The 22,156-nt window shown below is 45.8% G+C and overlaps 1 protein-coding gene across 16 annotated transcripts in view; it reads right to left on the reverse strand.

Annotated features, from left to right (window-relative positions):
- Positions 1–5,844: 5,844 nt before the first annotated feature.
- MTMR3 (myotubularin related protein 3) overlaps positions 5,845–22,156 on the reverse strand; it is a 125,447-nt gene continuing 109,135 nt past the window's right edge. For 8 of the 16 annotated variants that reach the window (XM_011373339.2, XM_011373336.2, XM_011373337.2 and 5 more), the window contains 7 exons: positions 21,361–21,531; positions 20,009–20,154; positions 16,762–18,184; positions 15,539–15,649; positions 14,980–15,068; positions 14,160–14,186; positions 5,845–12,267 (listed from right to left, as the gene is read on the reverse strand). In XM_011373339.2, coding sequence (XP_011371641.1) covers positions 12,096–12,267; positions 14,160–14,186; positions 14,980–15,068; positions 15,539–15,649; positions 16,762–18,184; positions 20,009–20,154; positions 21,361–21,531 — 2,139 coding nt within the window. In that variant the 3' untranslated portion in view covers positions 5,845–12,095. The other 8 variants (XM_011373343.2, XR_002783538.1, XR_002783539.1 and 5 more) reach the window with 8 other exon arrangements.

Raw genomic sequence — 22,156 nt, forward strand, 5'->3', positions numbered from 1 at the left:
TACCCAAGACAAGGCAGATGACAGCCAGGAATCCAGGTGCTGCAGGTCAGCAGAACCAAACTTCCTTGAGAACGCAGTGAAGCTGTGGCAAGGAAGTGGTAGCACTAGTGGCAGGAGGACCCTCCACGAGAAGAAATGAAGTTGGAACTCCATGGTCCATTGACCCAGGGCCACCTGAGCAGTTAGGCCAATTCCTTCTCAGGCCTTGGCAGCTCCCCACTAGGCCAATTGCATGAGAGGTGTGCATACTAAGAGGCCAGCACTCTGAGAAGCCCAAAGAGGGGAGTGGGGAGGGCTGGTTTCTTTTTCAGCTTTGTGAAATAACATCCATGTAGAACAGCACGTAAAACATCTTTGGAGGTTGATGAATTAATTATAAAGTGAGCATCCATAAAACCCATTACTTTGATCGAGACCTGGAGTATCACCAGCATTCTGGAAGCCCACGTATTCTCCCCTACCTGCTTGCTCCATCCCCCTAGAGATGACCAGGGCCCTGGCTTGTGTAGTTACGTCTTTGCATCCCAAAACAATAGCTATGTTTTGCCTGGTTGTTGAACTTTTAAAGAACAGAATCATACTACACAATTTTATTCTTTTTTCCAGTCAATATTTTGTGAGATTCATTCATGTGGTTGTATATTTAACTAGTTTATTCATTCATGGCTATGTTATATTCTGTGAACGAATGTTTCACAAATTATTTATCCTGTCGAAGGACATTTGTGCTGTTTCTGGCTTGTGTATCTTTCATGCCTTAGTGTGAGGCTGTCCTGGATGGCTTGCCTCCATGGGAGTTGGGAGTGGAAGAGAAGAGGTTGGGGGGGAGAAGCAGAGGCAGCTCTAGGCAAGGAGGATGGGTAGGTGAGAGGGACTCTCAGGTCAGGCAGGGTTACTAACCAAGACTAGTTACCATGGAGGAAAGGACACAGGAGGGCTCCTGTGAAGTTTATGCCTATTCTGAGAATAGAGAGGTGCACGTCCCCTCTGAGGGCAAGTGTTCTGCCTTTCCAAAGCCATGCTCAGGAAGTTTAGCAGGCTTGGGCTCAACTTCTCCACCTTCCAGACCTGCTTCCTGATGCCTCTTCTCTGCTCCCTGTGGTGTGCAGGGCCAGCTCTACCTGCATGGGTGGTGTTGGGGGTGGGGGGACAGGTAAAGCAGCTTATAGTAAAATATTGCCCTAGGGGGAAAGAGAAATACCACAAACTGGCTTCTGGTGACTCCTTTTACAGGATAGACATACATTTAGAGATTCGTATTTTGGAGGTTCAGGGATCACCCCCTGCACAAGCAGACACTGGCCTGGATGGAGGTGAGGTGGTCGGAGCCCCAAAGGGAAGGGGCCAGCACTGCTGACTGCTCCCCCAGCCCTCGTCTGTGCTGGACGCAAGGTTTTCCCACTGAGATCATCTCTTGGCAATCCCAGCAGCCCAGGGGAGAGCTCCCCACCCTAGCCAGAAAACCCGTCCCTGGCAACATTCCAGCCATAGTGGCTGAATCCGAAGTATTCCACATTGGGGACCATCATGGCTGGAGATGGATGGGAGTCTCTACTGCCCCATGAAAGACCTGAATAATTCCCTCCTCTCTCTTGTTTGGCCACTACAGGTAAGAGGAAGAGTGCCATGGCCTTGGAGCAGGGCAGGCTGCATGGAAAACAAGCAGGGTCCTGCCTCTTCCAATTGGGACTACCAAGTAAGTTGTTGGCAGTCAGGGTAGATATTCAAGTGCAAGCTTTGGCAGGATGCCACCCACTGCGCTACAGCACAACCAGGCTTTGTGAAACATGGTCTGTTTCCTCACTGGATCCTTGACAGCCTCGTTAGTTGACTAGACAGACATCTCCACAGAGAAGAAATCAAAGCGGAATAGAGTGGTCAAGGCCATGCTCTAAATACGCAATCGAGGGGGCTAGAACACAGGTCCCACAATCCCTGGGTCAGGGTGCACTGAGCTGCGTGAGAATAGGCACTCACCCAGGCAGACGCCAATCTCTAGCTTCTTCAGGCTGAGAACTGTCTCAACCTTGGATGGAGTCAGTGTCTGCTGCTAGATGTAAAAGCCTTATAGTGCAGTGACAGAGCTCCTCCTAAGAAACTTAGTAAATTTGAGTGAGCAGCTAATTCCTGCTTCGTGTATAATTTCAAGAGAGTTCTGGATTTGGGAAATGGTCTTATGTAAACCCAAAGTAATAGCACTAGTACTTTAAAATTAAGGGTTCCTTTGGAATTGTTCCTGAACCTTTCTCTACTGATTTAGGCCTTTTATCCTACACATGGCCTCTTACCACTCTTCCCACTTCATCTTCTCGTGCCTCCCAGCACCTACTCCCAGCTGGCCCTGACTCAGTAGAAGACTGGGTAGTGCAGTGGTTTGGTGTGTGACCTCTGCAGGTAGATGGTCCTAACTCAGACATGGCTCTGCTTATCTGCTGTGTGACCTTGGGCAAGCAGCTTAACAGCAATGCTGGTTCAGTCACTGCCTTATTTTCAAATGAGGATATAATAATACTGAGCTCACCAGATTGGTAAGAGAAAGAATTAAATGTGTTAATTCATGGAAAGTACTTAAACAATGCCTGGCCTGTAATAAATTGTAACTGTTATCATCTTGTTCAATTCTGTTCCAAAACCTCAAGTAGAATTGAGATCAGAGTTTGGCCTGAAATACTTTTTCACTTGACTTTTAAGAAATATTCCCTGCCTTCCTTCATTCACTAGCCCGTGCACTCTGGCTCAGTTCTCCAAACTTGCCCTCCTGCCTTGGCTCATGCTGACCCAGCGTCATCATGGGTGGAAGTCACCGCTGTTCCTCAGGGGCAGGCTCTCTACTTAGGCATGTTGATGGGCTTTTTTATTTTCCCTCTGAGCTGTATCTTAACTAGTCAGTATCCAGGTTGCTGTAGCCACAATGTCCTGAAGGAAAGCTAGTCATCAGACATGAAAAATATTCTCCAAACGACTGACCATTTATAAAATTACTTTCCACTTAGAAATCTCCCTGTGTAACACCCTCCATCCATTATAGCCCATCTCTCCTGTCTCTGCGAGATGTTGTAAACTCCTGACATTGAAAATACAATAAAACAGGTGCCAAAGTATGATTTAAGTTTTGCAAAATATGTATAATTTCATAAAGTCATGGAAGTATTGTTGGGAAACTGCTCACAGGAGTGCAGTCAATGGCAACTAAAATCCTGAGTTATAGATAAATGAAGAGAATAGCTACCTATTACCAAATTTGGTGCTTCAGGGGAGGTAATTTGAATATCAAAGAGCTAAAGGATTAAGAGAGACCCTCAGGAAAATTGAGGAAGCCCTTGACTAGCTTTTGCAAAAATGACCGTGATTGATTGCACTATGGAAATCAAACATGAAATGATGACTTATTGTGCAATTATATAATTTTGGGAGAGAAGTATATGTAAAATATTCTTTTAGTTTTAAGAATAGTCCATAGTCACAATTACATTTTATTAACAGATACTTATTTTATTAATAGTTTCATTTTGGAAGATAAAGTTCCAAGCAAATCTTTTTCACTATTTACTATATTAAACTCTAGTCTCCATTTTAAGTGGGTTGACTCTAAGAAGCTTTTTCAGGTCCCAGTTCTTTTGGATGAGTCTTTTATCTACCCAATCTTCTCTGATAGACAGCACCCTCTTGAGGTCAAACAGTGCCAGAGCCATGTCCCTTGGTTGTTAAATGAATGAGTCACCCAGTGTATCCAGAGTTGTTAGAAGCAAAGACCCCATTGCCAAAGCCTCAGTTAGGGTCCCCGGCAATGAGAGGTGACCACGGGACCTCAGACACCCAGCATTTGTCTTCAGCCCAGACCTGGGCTTTCAAGCATTGGCAGTGATCTCCAAAAGTCTGGAGTGCTTTGGAGGGCAGGGCTACATGGAAGAGAGTAACAAGGGTGATCTGGGATGCCCAAGGCAGGGGAGGCAGAGGCCCTTGCTGCCATCTCTCTGTCCTTCCCTGGGGCAGCACACAGAAGCCATCTGCAGTGGCTTCAGGTACTCTGGTTCATAACTTTCTATGACTGAGCTTCATCAACAGATTGAATGATGGCGCTTTTCCCAGTCCTGGGGAAAGTGGGTGGGGGTTTTGGGAGGAATTCAATTATAATCTAGAAAGAGGTTAACTTCATACCTGGGGATGGGGGAGGGCAAACTGGCAGCACTGTTCACCCCTGCTCCAGGAGCTGACTACTTGGGAAAGAACCATTGATATCCTACTGCTTTACACCCTACACGTAACAGCCAAGAAGAAGGGCTGAACCCTCCTTTCAACTGACAAGACTGAACTAGCAGTCCTCAGGTCCATGAGAAAGTCCCCAAGTTAATGCCTCAGTACTGCGTGGGGGTGTGGTGAAGTGGTGTGCACGTGAAACATGGCCTGACGCTCTAGCAGTTTCCCAAGCCCCTGGGGAAGGTGGTCTTCACTGCATCCCTGGCAGTCATATGGTACTATGGTTGAAAGTCTCCATTTTAAATACCTTGACTTATAAATCTCCAAGGAAGCATGCGTGTTAGGAGGGCAGAGAACTGAACCTCGAGAACACCTAGGGTACTTAGGGAGCAGGAAAAGAACTATCTGGCAAAGCCCCCAAAGGCTAATTGCAGAGGCAAAAGAATCAGCAGGTTTATCAAGGTTGCTGTGTTGTGCTTGTGAAGAAATGCTTTGGGACAAGGGCTGGAGTATAGTCCTTAGGGACACCTGAGAAGTGTTGGGAGCAGTAGGAGTCTCTGAGGCCACAGCTGGCTGGCTTATCTAATGACAGAACAGAAAGAGAATCAGACTACTCCTGAGGAGTGAGGGGATGCAGGTCATGTCTCGGGCTGATGGGACTTTAAAAAACCTCCAGTTGTAGGAATTTGGTCTTCCAATTGGCAAAATACAGTGGGGACTCCATTTACCACTAACTTACATCTTTTTAAACTTGGATGACAAAGCCTTAAACATGTTCAGCTACCTTGGACTCCTTTGGCATTGGAGACTGTAGGATCATCTGAATGCAAGGTCTTCACTTCCTTTCCCAACCTTAGGCTGTGGGGTCCTAACAGAGCACACAACCTGGGTCCAGGTCTCTGCCTCAGTCATCTGTGCTACACAGAGGTTAGGGCCCAGCTGGCTGCCTGCCCCACTCAGCCTGGAGAGTTAGTCTACATCTTATGGCTCAGTCTTTAGTCAGGAACCTAAAACTCGTCAGTTTTCAGTAAAGCGAGGCCACATCAATTTTCACAGGACTCAAGAGAGTTAAGATGCCTCAACCCCAACAAGCAGTTTCTTTCTCTAATCTTAAAGTGTCAGTGTACCTACAGACCTGCATGTATTTAAACCATTTTAAAAAATTCTTTAATAAAATACATATATGAACTTGAAAGTCTTTGACTAGTCATGTTTACAATTTATTGTAAAACTCAGATGAGAATGCCTCAAGGTCAAAATTTTAGCTTTGTAAGGTGGAAGAAGCCAGGGCAGAGCCAGCTGTCTTCTAGTTTTAAATATGTGGTGGAATGGAAGTGCTGCCTGGCTCTGATAGCTCAGAATGTCTGCCGGCAGCCAGAGACAGAAATGCCATCTCATCTCAAAGACAGTGGAGAGAACATTTGCTAAGCTCCCACCTCCAAACCCTATTCCATGGCACATGCTCGGCTCCAGACGAGGAAATGCTCAGTTCCTCACCTGCCCACAAGTAACTCGGCTGGTGCTGTGGGGCTGGGATTCCAACCCAGATGTGGGCGAGAACCCCAGATTCTTCCCACCAAACTAGTGATTTTGATACTGGCGTCTGTGGCAGTGTTTCAGGGGTTCTCTGCAAATATTCACTTCAAATTTCATTTTAAATATTAAAAATCATCTTTAATATGTACACACAGGTGTAAAACATGCATTAGTTTAGCTGAGACTTCACAGTAAGGCCTCCATTGCTGTGCTTGAATGGGCTTCTCAGGGGTCACTGATCAAGAGGATGCTGGATCGGTGCTGTGATCACCAAGCCCAGCTGCAACTCCATGCTAGTGGCTCTCACCATGGAATAATTTTAGTGATTATAACCTTTGGATGGTTCTCACCTGATATATGGAGAATGAGGACTGAAAACAGGTATTGGATAGTCTATGAATCCTTTTTTTCAAGCATCTATTTGTTTTGTCAGTAACAACAAGAGACTGCAGGCAAACTATTACCATCTGCAACCACTTCTATATATACAAAAGTGGGAGTTTTTCTCTATACCATACAAATTCAGAAATAAACTGGATGTTGAGACAGTTCACAATTAACCCATTTGCACTAGTCAAAAATGCTCTCCACCAACCCCACTGATTTAAGACGACGTTGACTTGAACTTAAGACAATTCATACTAAAAACATATATTTGTTTTTATGTATTTGCAAGGTTAAAAAAAGAAAAACACTGGATTATAATATCAAAACTTTTTGATTTTGGTTAGGAGGGACAGGGGGGTTCATAGTATAAGCCTTTTGGTAGCAACTACTAAGCTCTCCTCTAAGATTTCTGGCTTGGCTAACTCAGGTATTTATCTAACTCAGCTATTTATCTAAGGCTGTCTTCTGGAAGCCCAGAGCATTGAGGGGGAGAGGTCAGGAGAGAATGTTTTTTATTCAAATTTTGCTGTTAATTCATCAGTAACCCTGGATGAGTCTTTGCTGTTTTCTCAGTTTCCTCAAAAAAAAAAAAACAAAAAAAAAACAAAAAAAAACAAAAACCAGGAGGTTAGAATAAATCGATGATTTTCAGACTTTAAGCACCAAACCTTCCTTCAAATCAGATCTTACTTGTAAACCTAATACTGAATGGGCCTGGGGGTTCCCCCTCCACAAAAGCCAGACAGAATAGCATGAAAACCATGAAACTAGGTAATCTAAGTCCCCTTTCACCTCTAAATCAGATTCCATGTCCCCTGCCACCCCTTCCTTGCCAGGCCTCCCTCTCTGCTAGACCGATTAAGGGAATGAGCTGATTCACCCGACACCTAATTCACTGGTCATAGCACTGACTAGAGAACCCAAATCCAGGGGCTGAACAACTGTCTGTGGGTGAAAATGACACATTTAGCTTAAATGGTCACTGAGGCTACAGCAGAATCAATGCTCTTACAATAGTGAAGCACTACTGTCAGTCAGCAGTAACACAGTATATTTCTTAAACAACATCTGAGCCTTGCGGTTATACTTGCATTTTTAGAAGAAATCTTACAAACCAATTGGGAAGCAGTTAAAGGCCAATTTTAAATGCCAATATAAAACAAATTTCACTGAAAATACAATTAAAATGCAATTGCTATGAGCACTGTAAGAAAAATTTAGAACTCAGATATGAATGGAAAAACTAAGCAGTAAATAAAATAGCATTTAAAACTTTGTATTTCTGCTTGAGAGCGTACCCTTTCCCTTTCCCATACCTGTCATGCCTTTGAGCAACTCCTAGCCCAGAAGAGGCCTATTAGACTGGGGAGGCAGCTGGTATGTGCATAGAATGAGCAGCAGATTAACTCTGCACACAGGAGTGAGGAACAAAGTTGTCAGTGATGTGCTGGGGACTGTGAGACGCATGTTTAACAGTCAGAGGCTTAGAAGGGTCGCCTCCTATTCCTTCCGGAAGCCTCACACATTCTAGTCCTGCCCCTGAGAAATCTTGTCAGTAACCTCAACTTAGAAGAAATGTTCTTAGAAAATGTGACTAGAAATGAAACAGCTGAGACTCCTGCTATGTTATCCAAAATCTCAAAAGGAGAGTCAGTCATTTTGCCCCACAGCCCAGGGCCCATTTTTAACCCTGCTGTTAGCCCTATCCTCAGCTCAAACAATTGGGTGGTCACTTGAACCGGCTAAATGAAATCCTGCAACAGCACCTGCAAATCAGCCCTCATTCTTAAAAGATCAATAGAGGCCAGGGCAAAAGTTAACAGCTTCAACAGGCATGGATTTCCCGGGCTCAGTGTGCACCAGCCAAGTCTATCAGCCATCTCAAGGTCTATAGCCTGTAACCTATTCTAGAGTATACCCTCAGTTCCCATTTGTTATTTTTTAATAGCTAGAAATTGTTTAACAGATCCTCTGCCACCATTTTATTCATCCTCCTTTAAATCTGCCACAATTGTTTTAAATTCTCAGAATATTCTTTGCTAACATAGAAGTGAACAGTGAGCATGTTAGCAAAATTACCGAAGACAAAGTTTTCTATACATCCTCACTAGAAAAGCCCAGTGGATTAAGGCAGCCGTATCATTTTCTGGAGGGAGATTAAGGAGTCCAAAGTACAAAAAGAAGGGAAATGTTGAGTGCCAGGGTAGGAAAGTTCAAAGCTGCTCAGTCACTGTTAATACCCCATTGCTTGAGGCCAAATTACTCCACATGATAAAGACAGCTGGCCTTGTCCTTGGAGAACCGCTTTTCTCCACCTACAGCCAACTTCAAAGGCAATTCCTTCAACACAGACTGTGGTCTCACCAGCATCCTTGCTCTTCATCTTCCTGCTCTCAGCAGCTTCCTATCTATGGGCATCAAGAGACTTGCTAGATTCCTTCTGCTAGTGTTTTAATTCACTGAAGGCTAATCGTTAGATCTCAGGAATAGGAGCTATGTATAGACACACGTTGACTATGACATACAGGTTTTTACAAACTAGTTTGAAACTAGGACTGGGCTCCCCAGTGGACTGAAGGCAGCTGAGATGTTATCTTCTCCTTCCAGAAGACAGGCTAATTCTCAAACATGGGCTCAAACATTTCATACTAGAACCAGCTGGGCTGTTTTTAAGTGCTTGTGTACTAAGCAGAAGTACATCCAGAAAGTGACCCTGAAAAGCCTGAGGCCCTCAGTGGGGCACTAAGGTCACTCTTCAGAGCCCAGACTACCCACCACAGATATACTGGGTTGGGGACCCTAGAGCTGGGCGCCACTTAACACCAACCTTCCCTAGGGAGGAACCATGTAACAAAACCTCCCTTGAAGGATACCCAACAGTGACGCAGGGGAAATAAAATCCACCTCTGTGAAGAGCAAGAACTAGTCAACAAGTGACTAGAAGCTATGGCCTTGCTCAGCTGTTTGCTCAGCTGGTTGCATATCTAAGGAGCAGAGGTTCCTTATAACTAGGAGACCTCTAGTTAGGCACATAATCCAATCACATTCAATTCAGTTTCTGCTCAAAGGTCTCTGTGCCCCCCCATACTCTCTCATTTAACACATTTCCCATTTGCCCCCGAGAATACTCGCCAATGACATTTGCAGCTGCATTTACCCCAAGATAACTCAAGATTATAGTTCTAACCTTACCCCAAAGTTTGCCATGAAATATTTCACTTTTATTATTATTTTCACATCGCTCTAGTATACCGATAGTTTTTGGAAACAAATGATGATTCTATTTATAATATCCTGTTTTTAGTAGTGGTATTTCCATTTACAAAACATAGTAATTCTCAATCACTGAAAATTTCAAATCCTAGAAAACGTAGCATTCCCTACACATGATGTTAAATGAACGCTGGCAGTGAGCTGCACTTTTTTTTCTAAACAGGAAATGAGTTAAGAACAAGAAAGAAGCACTTTCTAGTCACCCTCTCCCCAACATCTCCTTTCGCTCCACTGCATGCAGAACACTCTGCTTAACCACTGCTACAGGTACAGCTGATGCTCCCTGGGTAGGTGGGGTTAAGGGCCAAAGTACTGGGTGCCCTGAAATCAGAGCAGCAGCAAAAAAAAAAAAAAAAAAGGAGCCTGGAGGCCAGAGGTAGTTTTAATTATTTCTGATGTTCAGTTCTTCAGAAAAGGAAGAACCATTGATCGTCAGAATGCCCGGCTGATTGGCCTTCTTAGCTTTGGAGATGTTAGGGGAAAAACCATTAAGGAAAGTGTTTCTGTGCTTGGGCATCATGGTATGGCTCTTTGCCAAGGTCCAGAGTTGAAAAGAAATCTGTTGTTTTCCTTTGCCAAAGTCCAGTTACCCAGCAGCACCTCAAACTGCTTCTGTGTAAAAGGGAAGAGGGATGAAAAGGGAATAAATCATGGGAAAAGAATTAGAACGTGTTAGCAAATGCTACCATGCAGAACACTAAACTTTATTCACTTTATTTATATATTTAACAGTTCTAAAGTATTTCCTTCTTGCTTTGACAAAAAAATGAAAAATATAGGAGCACTGACTGACTCCTCTTTAGGAGAAAAGGGTTATATGTACAGCTACGGAGAGTTACGGTTCCTCCTTTACATACAAAGAAAAATATTAATAAAAAAGTGCTTCATTGATCAAAAAAGGGCTAAGAGCTGCAAGCATTTATTCACACTGTACATCAGACCCAAGAAACCCGTATCATAACCTCTTGGCACCTGTCACTAGGAACTGCACAATCTTCAATTAGATTGACTTCTCCCTACCTGCACGGGCAGACCACACAGAGTGCGGAGAAGAACTACACCCTGTTTCACTAAATTCAAACTCTGAGCAACCTGCTGCCACTGGGAGGTGGAAGACGTGCTCAGATGCTCTTGGCTTTGCCCGGACTGACAGCTCCAGGGAAGGCTTCTGGGCCACGTCTTAACCATACCCAGGTACACACAGGAGCCACCTTCCTGAGACACAACTTGCCCATGACCAGGGAGCTGCTTCCAAAGGGTCAGAAGAGTTCCCTGGTCTCACCCCAACTGATCACCCCAATCCGCCGTTACCAGTTAGCAGCTTTTAGCAGAGCCAAGCATGGCCCTTCCCCCAAGAGGGAGGGCAGGCACAAAACATGGATGCCAAGATTACAAAGCAGAAACCTAAACTCCTCTCCACCCCTCCCCCATACCCACCTCCACCACAAATATTCTTGATTTAAGGCTCTTTTTGGACCATATCAAAGCTTATTGAGGAAAGGTGCCCCAAACTGCCTATAGGCTGTGTCACTTCCCTAAGGGCTGTAGAGTCACCAAGTAGGCCCTCACTGCTGGCCAGCAGCACAGGAGCAGGGCAGGGAGACTGCTGGGCCCTTCCTGCTACCCCAAGAAAGGGAAGAGGAAGAAGGCTGATTGTATGGGACATACTCCGTTTTCCAGAGGCTTGCACTCTAAAAGGCTGATTCTACCCCTTAAGAGGGAGGTCCATGGTTTGTTTGGTTTGGGAATGGGAAATTTTTGGAACCCTGAGTCTGGATTTCCCTGTGCTAGTTGATTAGAGATTGTTTGAGGAACCAGGCCCCAGAAGGGGCTTCCAGGTACCTGGGCGCAGGACAGGCTTTGACCTTGGCCACAGCAACAGGAAAACGCACTCTGGTCAGTCTGCACTTCAATGCCTGAGGGTGGGAAGCACTACGTAGCCTGGATGAGGGAGGCACATCCATGACAGTAAAGGGAGCCCTACACAATCTGGGTCAAGTTAAAAACAGAATCCCACGGGAGAGAACAAGCTGGCCACCCAGCCCAGGCTCTCTCATTTGCCTCAGAAGAGTATACATCTTCCTTTCCCAAAGTGGGGCCTTTTATCCATTTCACAATTTTACATTTTACAATCCCACTTTTTCTCTCCAAATGCCTATCCCAGCCTCTCACAGAAGGAAGAGGGCACCCTGGGTAATGCTCTTAAGGAAGATGCTTCCAGTCTCCTCAGCAGCAAAGATTTTTTCCAACCAGCTCTGATGTGGCAGTGGCACAAGGAATGGTCACAGATGTCAGCACTGGCTTCTTCCTCATTTACTATCTCAGGCCTCTACTCAACTCTGACCAGCCTCCTCCCATCTTGAGGAACCAAGCCAAGCCTCAGCATCACCTAACAACAAGCAGCTCACTAGTTACAGGGGGCCTGGCAACCTCTGGTCTTCCATTCCAAAAAAAATTTTTTAAAGACAACCAGGGGACTTTTTTCTTTTGGGGAGGCAAAAGGAGTATGGGAAAGGGGGAGGAAAAAAACAGGAAAGAAAAATCAATCTACAATCCAGTGGTACATCCTGAATTTCTGTCACTCTGCACAGGTGGTTCCATGCCCCCATTCCAAAGTGCACGGGCCTCTCAGTCTGCCCAGGCTGTGTGGGCCTGTCAAAAGAACAGCAGCTTGGCCTCTGTCCGCCCCAGGTCACTGAGCTTCAGTTTGAAGTGGCAGCAATGGGCTTATCCAGTTCAAGGTCAATGCTGGAGCTCGTGGGATGTAGGCTACTATAGCAAGACTTGCACACTCGACTGGGTTCAAAGAGCTGCTGACTGGGAACTGGAACCTTCTGGTTACAACAACTGGAGCAGAATACGTTCCCACAACTCCTTGAGATGAGGAAAAGAAACAAAACAATGTTAGTTTCGGTAACAGGTATGGGGTGGGGAAACCAACTTTAGAAGACAGAACTTTGTTGTATGTAATTTGAATGTGCTGGAGACTCCTCTCTAAGAGCGAACACTTCCATTTGTCTAGCCATGAAAAAGCCAGGCAGGGAGAGGATCCCTACCTAGCACAGTCACATGCCACTTTCACTTGGCTGCCTCATCACTATGGCTCAACGTTACCAGGTATACAGAAGATGCTGCTCAAGAGAGATCTGTGAGAACAAATAGGCCCAGGGCAGAAGCAGCGGTTAGCTCTATGGGTAAGTCCTGACTCAGGAAAACCCAGTGGTCACACCTACCTGGGCAATGACCTCCGTGCAGCTTATAATCAAGGAGAGGCCAGAGTTCAATGGAACTGCCTCCAAGCCCCTTAGATGAGAGACACTATCCAACCCAGGTAAGGAATTAGAAGCCTTGCCCAAAGGGCCACTTTCCTAGAGGCTCAGAGGCAGCAACATGGAAAAGAGACTGCTGCCATCTAGGACCACTCTGCTTTCAGCATGCAAAGCCAGGAGACAAGCAACCAGTGACAGATACATGCGCAGCGTGAAAGGACAAGAACACAGATGAACGCACGTGCACATACACCCCCTTATTAGATAGGTGTCAATTGATTATGACTCACTCCCTTGCTCGCATGCATCTCCAGGGAATATCAGAGCTCTACCTGAAGGCCTGACTATACCCAGGCCCCAGGCCTTCCTCTCCTCCACTTGAAAGCCTGGCTCTGATGTGTCTGTGCAGGACAGATCCACACACCCAAACATGCTCTTCACAGCTAACAGGAAAGGGAACGGGAAGAAGGTGAGTTTCTGCCCATTTTACAATCCCACTTTTTCTGGGCCCAAATGACAAATCAATCTCGAACCCAAGAATAGGAGACTTCAAGGAGCCTGACACAGCCCACCAAAGACATGGGGAAAGCAGCGAAGGGAAATCCTCCTCCTTAGCCAGCATCACTCACTATCTTTTCATTTATGCTCCTCAGAATGCAAACCTACTGCTGGATTAAGGACCACTTAGGCACAGAGGGGAGAATACGGAATATCTTTTTGAGATAGAGGAAAAAAAAAAAAAACAAACCCCACAAAAGGAAAAGGCTAGACACAGGGCAATAGAAGGACAGAAAATTAAAACACACACAACTTCATCTTCTAGAATGCAGTACTTCACAACTCTGTTTCCGAAAAGCATGAGTCAAGTCAGCAAGAACCTGTGGTTACACAGAAAAATTACCTAAATCTATTTCTGAATATCTACATTTATTTAACATACCTGCTAGAGTTCGGCTCAAAAGCCTGACATGAATTTGATCAGTTAAGCTTTTCAATTTGACTTCTTTCAGGGGATCCTGACAGACCCTAGAGTTTTCCTTTAGAGTCTTTCATGTTGAAACAGTTCTCTGGAAAGACAACCTCTGTTCAATTTTGATCCCTTTAAAAAAAGGAGTAGTGATGCTCTTTGACTTAGAAGTCATTAGCATCATTCTGGCTTCTCAATGAATAACTGACCCAAAAGAAGGAGCTCTAAAAACCCAAAAGGCTACTTCATAAGACTAGCTCCTGCTGAAGCATCGCTTCTCATCACAAGCAAGATGGCTCAGCTCAGCTGACCTATGCAGTCAGGAGGGGAGTATAGGGCTGCAGCTCGACTCAGCCCTAACGGTCTACTCAGCCGGCTGCTTTGGTTCTCTCCCAAGCCCACCTGCCTGCCTGTGTCTCCAGCCCCACGCCTCATCCCAATGAGTGCAGAGAAGGGGAAATGGCAGTGTTAGTGTGGAGAAGTTATTGTAGATGTGCAGACATCACAGACAGGTTGTTGCAAATGCTCACCACGTTTGATCAACACGGTCAGTGTCCCTGCAAGGAGGGGAGAAAGAGCTCAGAGGAGCAGCCAACTTTAGACATCTGGGTTTGGGGAGCAGGGCAGGAAGATATACAGTCCTAGAAACATCATTACTAGACAAAGAGATGGTTCCACTTTCAATCCAGGTTCACTCATGTGTGTGGGCCGTGCCACAATTCAGATAAACTTCCTATTCCAAGAACACTGAACAGCTTCCAGTCACCACCCCGGCTGGGGCAAAACATCCCTAGCAACTCACAACTCAAACAAGAAGGAAGAAAGAAAGAAGTCAGGGGCCTTAAGGATTGAAGATTGTGTCCTCAGCTGTCTCACTACTCCTCCCAGCTACTTCTGCTCATGACTGGCAAAAGGAAAACAAGTTTGGGGTCACGGAGTAAGATAAGGAGTAAGAAAATTAAGTTCCTTGCCCACAGCAGGAAAACTATTTTTGCTGATAGCAGCCATGTTGAATGGGAAGCAATTTTATTTTAGAAATAAGAAGTGGTGTGGTTTGGGTAGTGGCTGTTGCTCTACCAATTCAGGAAGCTAAATAAAACAAAACAAAAAGGGATATCATTTGCACGCTCCAAAATTTAGTCACAATCGCTTTGATTGGAAGAGACACCAAATGCATTTCTGCAAATACCAATTTCAGGGGCATAAAGCATGAGTCAGGGTCCTTTAGACCCTGGGGTTTGCCTTAGAATACTGCCAGCCAGATGCCTGCCTCTCTCCAATCTACAGGCTCTGTGGGCCAAATCTTAGCCCCCACACCTTGGCCCATCCCACCACATTCCCTAATGGCACCTGCAATGGTGCTTCCTGCTGGCGAGCCAGAAGGCGCTGTCGCACGCATAGCAATGGGCAGCCAGGTGGTCAGGGAGCCAACGGGTCATCTGCAAAACAGATAGGGCCAGGTTAGTGACAGAAAATGGGCCATCCAGCTGGAGCCAGCAGAGCCATGCTGGGGGCAGCAAGAGTCACAAGGACCACACTGGCTCCAGTGGCACCAGACCAGCAGGTCTTATGTCAGCAGTACAAGAAAGGCGTCCAAATCGTTTCCCTGGAGGGGACTCCAAATTTTCTTGAGATAAAGTGGCAGGCAGCAGCAACCTGGGTTACTATGAGAGCTGGCAAAGCTCGAGTTCATAGAAGCAATGAGGAGAGAGGGCCAGCTTGCTGAGTCTCCCTGGCTCAGAAATTCGAGGATTGATGGGTATTCACAGGCATTGAGATTCACAGAGGCTCAAGGCTAAGTGTGATATGAGGTCATTCCTTGGCCAGGGACATAGGGTAGGAATGGGGATAGAGAAAAACTGCAAAACAGTTGCATGGATGGCACTCAGAACAGGGGCTGAGGCTGTACCTCCGTGTCCTGTTTATCCACCTGCTCCCAGCTGGCTTCAGAGAAAATCTCTGTGCTGCAGCGAGACAAACAGTTCTGATCCAGATTGCTTTCCGAGTCGGGGATTGAAGTCTGTTGGCAAACAAACACAGCTGAAGAGAATGAACCTGGTCTCCTCCCAGAAGACAGGGCTTGGAAAAGAAGGGACTTTGGGTAGGCCTAGGTGTTAAGGCTGCTGAATCTGTAGGTGCATGAGCCATTAAGAATTGGGTTGAGCAGGTGCAGAGACAGGGCTGAGCTCAGCTGGAAGAGAGATACAGGTCTAAGGCTGTGTGCAGTGACTTTGGAGTGGAAAGATGGGCCTTGGGTTCTAGGAAGTGAGTGGGACAGAAGTGACCAGGATGAAATGGGAACTCAAAGTGTCAGCTGCTCCAGTGGGCCTGTCAATCCAACCTTGCCACTTACATCTGTGTGTTGAAACTGAGTACTTTGGGCATGTCCTCCTTTCTCTGAAGGACTCTTGGGAAAATGAGAAATTATCATCAGTATAAAGGAAAAAAATAAGAAGTCAGTTTTAATTGAAAGTCATTGGATGAGCTCGCCTTTAATGTACGCTGACTACTTCAGAGCCAGGCTCACACTTGTACTTGAACACTGAGTACTTAAACACCCAGTGAGGAAAGAGCCTCCCTGACAACCTCCCCTCAGGTATGCTTACTTCTAGTCACCAGGACCCAACAGTGCTAGAAATCAATCCCTTCTCTCCATTTCTATGGCCATCATCTGCCACAGGGTGGGTACGAATATCTTAAAAGAAAACTAAACCTTCACAGCTATAACTCATGTTTGGGGCAGCTAACAGTTTACTAGCTACTAGGGTTGGAGAGGAACTACAATTTGACAGGAATATTTGACACTGCCCTACAAATGCCATTCTGCCCAAGAGTTCATGCCTTTAAGACATATACTCCAGATTCGACCAATCATGTAGTGAGTGAGTGCTAACTCTCTTTCTATTCTAACTAAACAGGACACCCATGGAAAGAAAGCAAAGCAGAAAAGAAAAAGAGACAGACTGCCATTCATGTGGCTGAGGCTGATCTCCAGCCTCTCTCAAAAGGGGTACCCTGGACCTTACCAATTCTTTTAGAAATCTGTACCAATCACCAAGCACTAGGCACAAAGGGTGCCCAGCTTCAGTGTGCACTGTGTTCTTGGGCAGCTATGGAGAACGGTATACTCACCACTTCATCCCCAAAATCCCCATTGAAGCGTAGGGAGCTGGTCAGATACTGGCTCTCCAGGCGACTCTTCAGCTCCTGGACTTGTTTCTTCAAGGTCTCCACTTCCTGTTGGTGGCCTGACTCAATCTGACGCAGACGCTGTTGGATAGTGTCCGTGTACACAGGCATGCCATCATCATCCAAGTGGCTGCGGGAAGGCTGGTCAGGACTGCCAGCTGCAGATGGCCTCCCTGACTGGCTGTGCAGCCACTTGTGGTGCAAGTTCCTCGAGTGTAAGTGGGCAGAGCTGCAGCTTGTGGTGGACAGCTGGCGGCTCAGTGAGTCCTTGCTCCTACCAGCTTCCCCATTGGCGCAGTGCCCGTTGGGGGTGGGGTACTTCTGGAGGGTGCTAAGCCCTGGGGGTTGCTCTGAGGCCTTATTTTCAGTCTCTGGGGCACCATTGCACACAAGCCCCTCTTTACATTCGGCTATAGGCAAGGCACAAGGAGAATGTGCGGGGCTGTGTGTGCTGTCAGGGGAAGTTCTATGCACCACAGATCCCGCTTGGGGCCTGTCAGCCAGGCTCCTCTCTGGAGGCCTGGGCTCCATGGCTTCAGGAAGCATGTCCTTGCCACTGAACCCGCCACTGTTTATCAGGCAAGGTCTATGATGGCCTTGGGGCCCACCTTCTGACTTCACTTTATCTTCCATTAACATGTCCATAGAACTGTCTATGTTTGGTCCTCTGTCCTCAAATAAGACTTGGGAGGGCAGCAGAGAACTTGACGGTGAGGTACCATAACCAATTTTTATATCTACTGGGATTGGAAGAATTGCTTCCTCCCTGTCCTCTGCAATAGCTTCTATTTGAAACTGTTCCACAGGGACCTCCTGGGCATCTTCTCTCCTGGAGGGCTCCTGGAGAGAACTGGGAAGAACACTGTGCCCACCCTGCTGCTCAGGAATACCCTGTGAGAAGAGAGAAAGACTGATGCCTGGTTGGCTCCTCAGAGCAGCAGCATCCAGTTCTGATGCTTGACGAAGCACAATGACTGAGCCCTCATGGACCTTCCCCCGGCTCACTTTTTCTAAGAGCGCTTCCTCTTTATCGTCCTGCATCTCGATGCTCCCCCTGTGGGGAGGCTCCTCCACCCCACTCTCCTCTTTGGTGGCCTCTTGCAAAATGTTCTCCATCTGCCCCTCGGCTACTCCAGCTGCAACAGACAGCTCAGCGCCACCCAGCACTTTGGCTGACTTCCCCAGGCTGTCAGAATCAAAAGACTCCTCTCCAGGACCAGCCAGGCTGCTCAACTCTAGCGAGCGCCTGTGCTGGTGTTCCTGCCACTTCTCGTTCAGGCTTGGGTCGCTACTACGCCGGCTGGCTAGAGGCACTGTGTTGTCGCAGGCTGTGGTCAGATTGTCAAATGATCTAGTCTTTGGTAGCCTATAAGAAAGAAATTTGGGGAAAATGAGACTCTGAGGTACGTCAGGATCAAGATCCAGTAGAGAGCCCCTCGTCTGGGAAACGGGACACAGCTGGAAAGGGGGCAGCCCTTGCCCATCACACAATGCACATTTGTGGGGAACCCAGTGCTAAACCATTGGTAGATAAGATACTTCTGGGTCGGGGTTTCCTTCATGGCAGAACAGCTCCTTCCCTGCGATCTAGTGAAGGTCAGCCCTCAACACAAAAGGAAAGGGCCCTACCAAGTTTTATTAAGCTCCACAACTGCTGTCAAATTACAAGGAATCAACAGCTGGGTACATTTGCCTCAAACCAGTTTCTTACAAGTTCCGTGCAGAAAACTGAACATGAAGTGCGACCTATTCCTGTGAACCTATGTAAGATCTTAAACTCTTATTCTGGAAAATAGGTAAGTCCACATGTCCCAAGAGATCAGGGATAATTATTCTCTTAGCCCAGTGTCTATGCAACTACTCTCTCTTCAAAATAATTCAATCTCATTTCACTGTATGTCTTTACCTTAAATTAACAAACTCATGGAAAAATAACTTCATTGTCAATTACCTCTACTACTAATTTTTGACCTTTGCTTTTCAATCTTTTTGCTAAATTTATCTCTTCTAGACTGCAAAGCTTCCTGCTACTTCCAAATTCTGGAACAACCCCATGTTCTCTGCATCTAGGGCTCTTAGAATAGACTTCCAGAGATTTTTATTCACAGCAGACAGAGACTACAGACCTATATCAGCTTTGAAGAAGTTACAGAAGACAGACTTTCTATCCCTCGACATCCCCTTAAGAATAAGAGAATAAAATCTCTGAGGGGAAAATAACATATGGAGGAGGCAAGAGAATTAAATGAAGCTATAGTCAGAGACTGCAATAGGCTGTTCAACCCTACAGCCAGATCAAGAGGAAACCTGCAGAACAAAGGAAGATTTCTGCTGGGATTGCTAACAAATCATTTCTCCACACCATGAAGGGAAAACAGAGTCCTTAAGTGGCACCCTACACAAAATAAAATCATTCTCTATAGCTAAAATCATGGGGATCCTATGGATCAAAGGCTAGGAACTGCTGGCAGGTCTTTCACACAACATGTTCATACCTTTTCAAAGGGGCATATTCTTATCCTTTCTCACGGTTTGCCCATATCAAAGAAAAATGGGTAAACAAAGTCTTTAAACTGTAATTCACAAAAATTAAGAAAGATATACAAACTAGATTCCCCTTGACACGGCTTTTTTACCTTGTCTTGGCTTTTGTCTTTACTTTTCTCTTTTCTTTGCTTTTGCCCTTCTCTACTAAACTTTCCTTTTGACTCAAACTTGGCAGGCATTTGAACTCTTATTGAGCTCAAAAAACTCTCTCTGTGCAGGCCCACTTGGGGAAATTTGCCCTGTCCTGCATTAATACTGCTGTTTCTCAACTAGTGGCAAAGAAAAATAGTAATGCTAATTTTCTGATTACAGTATTTTAAGTTATTATTTATAAGTCTGAACTTAATAAAGCTAATTCAGTGGCTGAAATTCAAGTCAGAGGGTCACAAGGCACCCAGAGGATTTGCTCCATCGCTGAAGTACTGCTTGGTGCAAGCAGTGATGTACCAATGGACCCAAACATCCTTCAGGAAATGAGGCTCTTATGGCCTCATAGCCCAAAACTCTTATACCTTCCCTGAGAAAGCTTCAGAGATATAAAATGTGTGGAGCTAGCCAATATCATCATTTCTGACCAACCACGAGCATGTCCTAACAGAGAAATACACAAGACTTGAGGCCTTGGCTTTAATCCTGGGCTCACCGGCTCAAGAGTGGATCATCAGGGCTGCTGCCAGGGGCTGGATATGGCGCACAGCTGTCATCCACAGGGGTGGATGGAGATGGACAAGGTAGGTACACTGCACTCCACAACATCAGGTTACGCACGTGACACACAGGGTACAGCACCTGAGAAGAGAGTAGAGGACACAGGTTTAAACAGGTCCCAACAAGTCTTTTAGAATTGTCTAGAAATGAAGGTCAAGAACAAGCACAAAGCAGGAACACCCAATAGGTCTTGGCATATCTCCAAAGGAAGTTAGCATCAGAGGGTACAGGTCTATCTCCCAAGGGGGCCTATATACACGATTAGGCAACATTTTTCACCTCAGAGCTTTTTGTGGGCATGAACACCTAAAGGATTTTATAAGAATCCACTTCTCAGATCACCTTTATCGAAAGCTGACTTTCATCAGCTTCATTTGTTGCATTTACTGCATAAGAAGTGAGTCACTTCACTAGATGACGGTGATTGTCTGTTTCCTGCTACAAAAACTTGGCTTCAGAAGATACTGTCAAGCCTGTTTTATAGGATCGTTTAAATTAGTCATGTAAAAAGGAGGGAATTTTATTCCTGGATTGTTACTTCCTCGGCAGGCACAGTGAAGGAGACAAAAGCAGTCAGCTTAAACCTTTCCTCTCACTACTTAAATGTGGTGAGAAGTGCAAAAGTCCAGGCAAAGCAATATAATCTCCTATAAATCTCCTTCTGACTTTAAAATTGAAGACACATTCTGACAAAAGTAACATTAACATGTTATCAACACAGATTTAAGTGCCTCCTTTTCTGTTTAACAGAAGGTGTTCCCTTGAGGAATAAAGTCTTAGAGGGCCTGCCAGTTCTCTACATGAGCAGAGAATCACACAGACGCACATGTTAATGTCACATACAGTTTTCTGCTCTTTGAGACAGAATATGTAGTGGGTATCATCACCTGTTGACACTGGAAGAGTGTTGGGGGCCTGGTGGCAGCTCCTTCTGAACTACCAGGTGCATCCAGAAAACAACTTAAGTGCCTCTACCACTCGTTAGAACATGCTAGGAATGAGTTAAGTTCTGGCAGAGGTGCCAGAAAAGATTTATGTCTAGAGTAGCACAGCAGAGATGTATATTAAATCAAACCACCCTGAACAAAAGTGGTCAGAAGCAGGTCAGAGCATCACCAGAAAACAGGCCTTTCTCAAGACAGAACAGCAGCGAAAAAAATGGACCCAACCCATCCACAGACAACAGAGATGCCTTCGAGAAAACGGTCTCTACTAAAAAGGCTCCCATATGTCCCTGCCCTCAAATTCCTTCTGCTGATCAGAGAGGAAAGGCTGAAAGATACATACGGCTTCTGATTGAGAGGAATACAGTAGGTTTTTGAAAGCCTTGTTGCCTGCTCGAAGCAGTGACCACACGGAACACGTCCGTTCCTGAGTATGCTTTTCTCCTCTCTCCTTAGCATTGTTGCACAGGAATGTTCCAAAGAGGCAGGAATAGGTATGTTGCACCAGTTTCACCTATGGAAGTCCAATGGGATAAAAATGAAGCAACAGGGTACACATTCTCTCGGGGAAGGTCAGCCCAGCTGAGCCATCCTTCCTGGACATTTCCGAGAACATTTCGGTCCACAGTCAGTCCGTAAGGATGGGGAAACCAAGTAAAACCATGCAATAGCCACCTCCTCACACCACCAATCTCAGAGCGCCAACCCCAACCACCATTACTCCTGAGTCAAAAGAGCAAAGACAGAACACTGGCACACCTACTCCTCTTGGCTCCCCGGCACATAGTCTCTCAGGTCTTAGGTTAACACCTACCCTCAAGAGCAACAGCATATAAACTGGGTCTAGGAGGTCAGTGTGCAACCCAGGTCTTAACTGAGAGCATACTTCTAATTGTCATGCAACAAATCATTACTGAGCATCTCACATACCCTAGACATTTCTATGGGGCTGGATATGCAACAATAATTAGACAGCTCCTGTCCTAATGGAACTTATTCCAGTGAGAGAGGGATGACCAGTGCTATGGACAGAGTAAGAGAGACAGGGCACATGCAGGGCAGTGTGGGAAAGCCTCACTAGCTCAAGATCTGATGGAATTGACAGAACAGGAATTGACAGAGCAGGTCATGTGGGTATC

The sequence above is a fragment of the Pteropus vampyrus genome, unplaced genomic scaffold (genome assembly GCF_000151845.1).
Source record: "Pteropus vampyrus isolate Shadow unplaced genomic scaffold, Pvam_2.0 Scaffold223, whole genome shotgun sequence".
Taxonomy (NCBI): domain Eukaryota; kingdom Metazoa; phylum Chordata; class Mammalia; order Chiroptera; family Pteropodidae; genus Pteropus; species Pteropus vampyrus.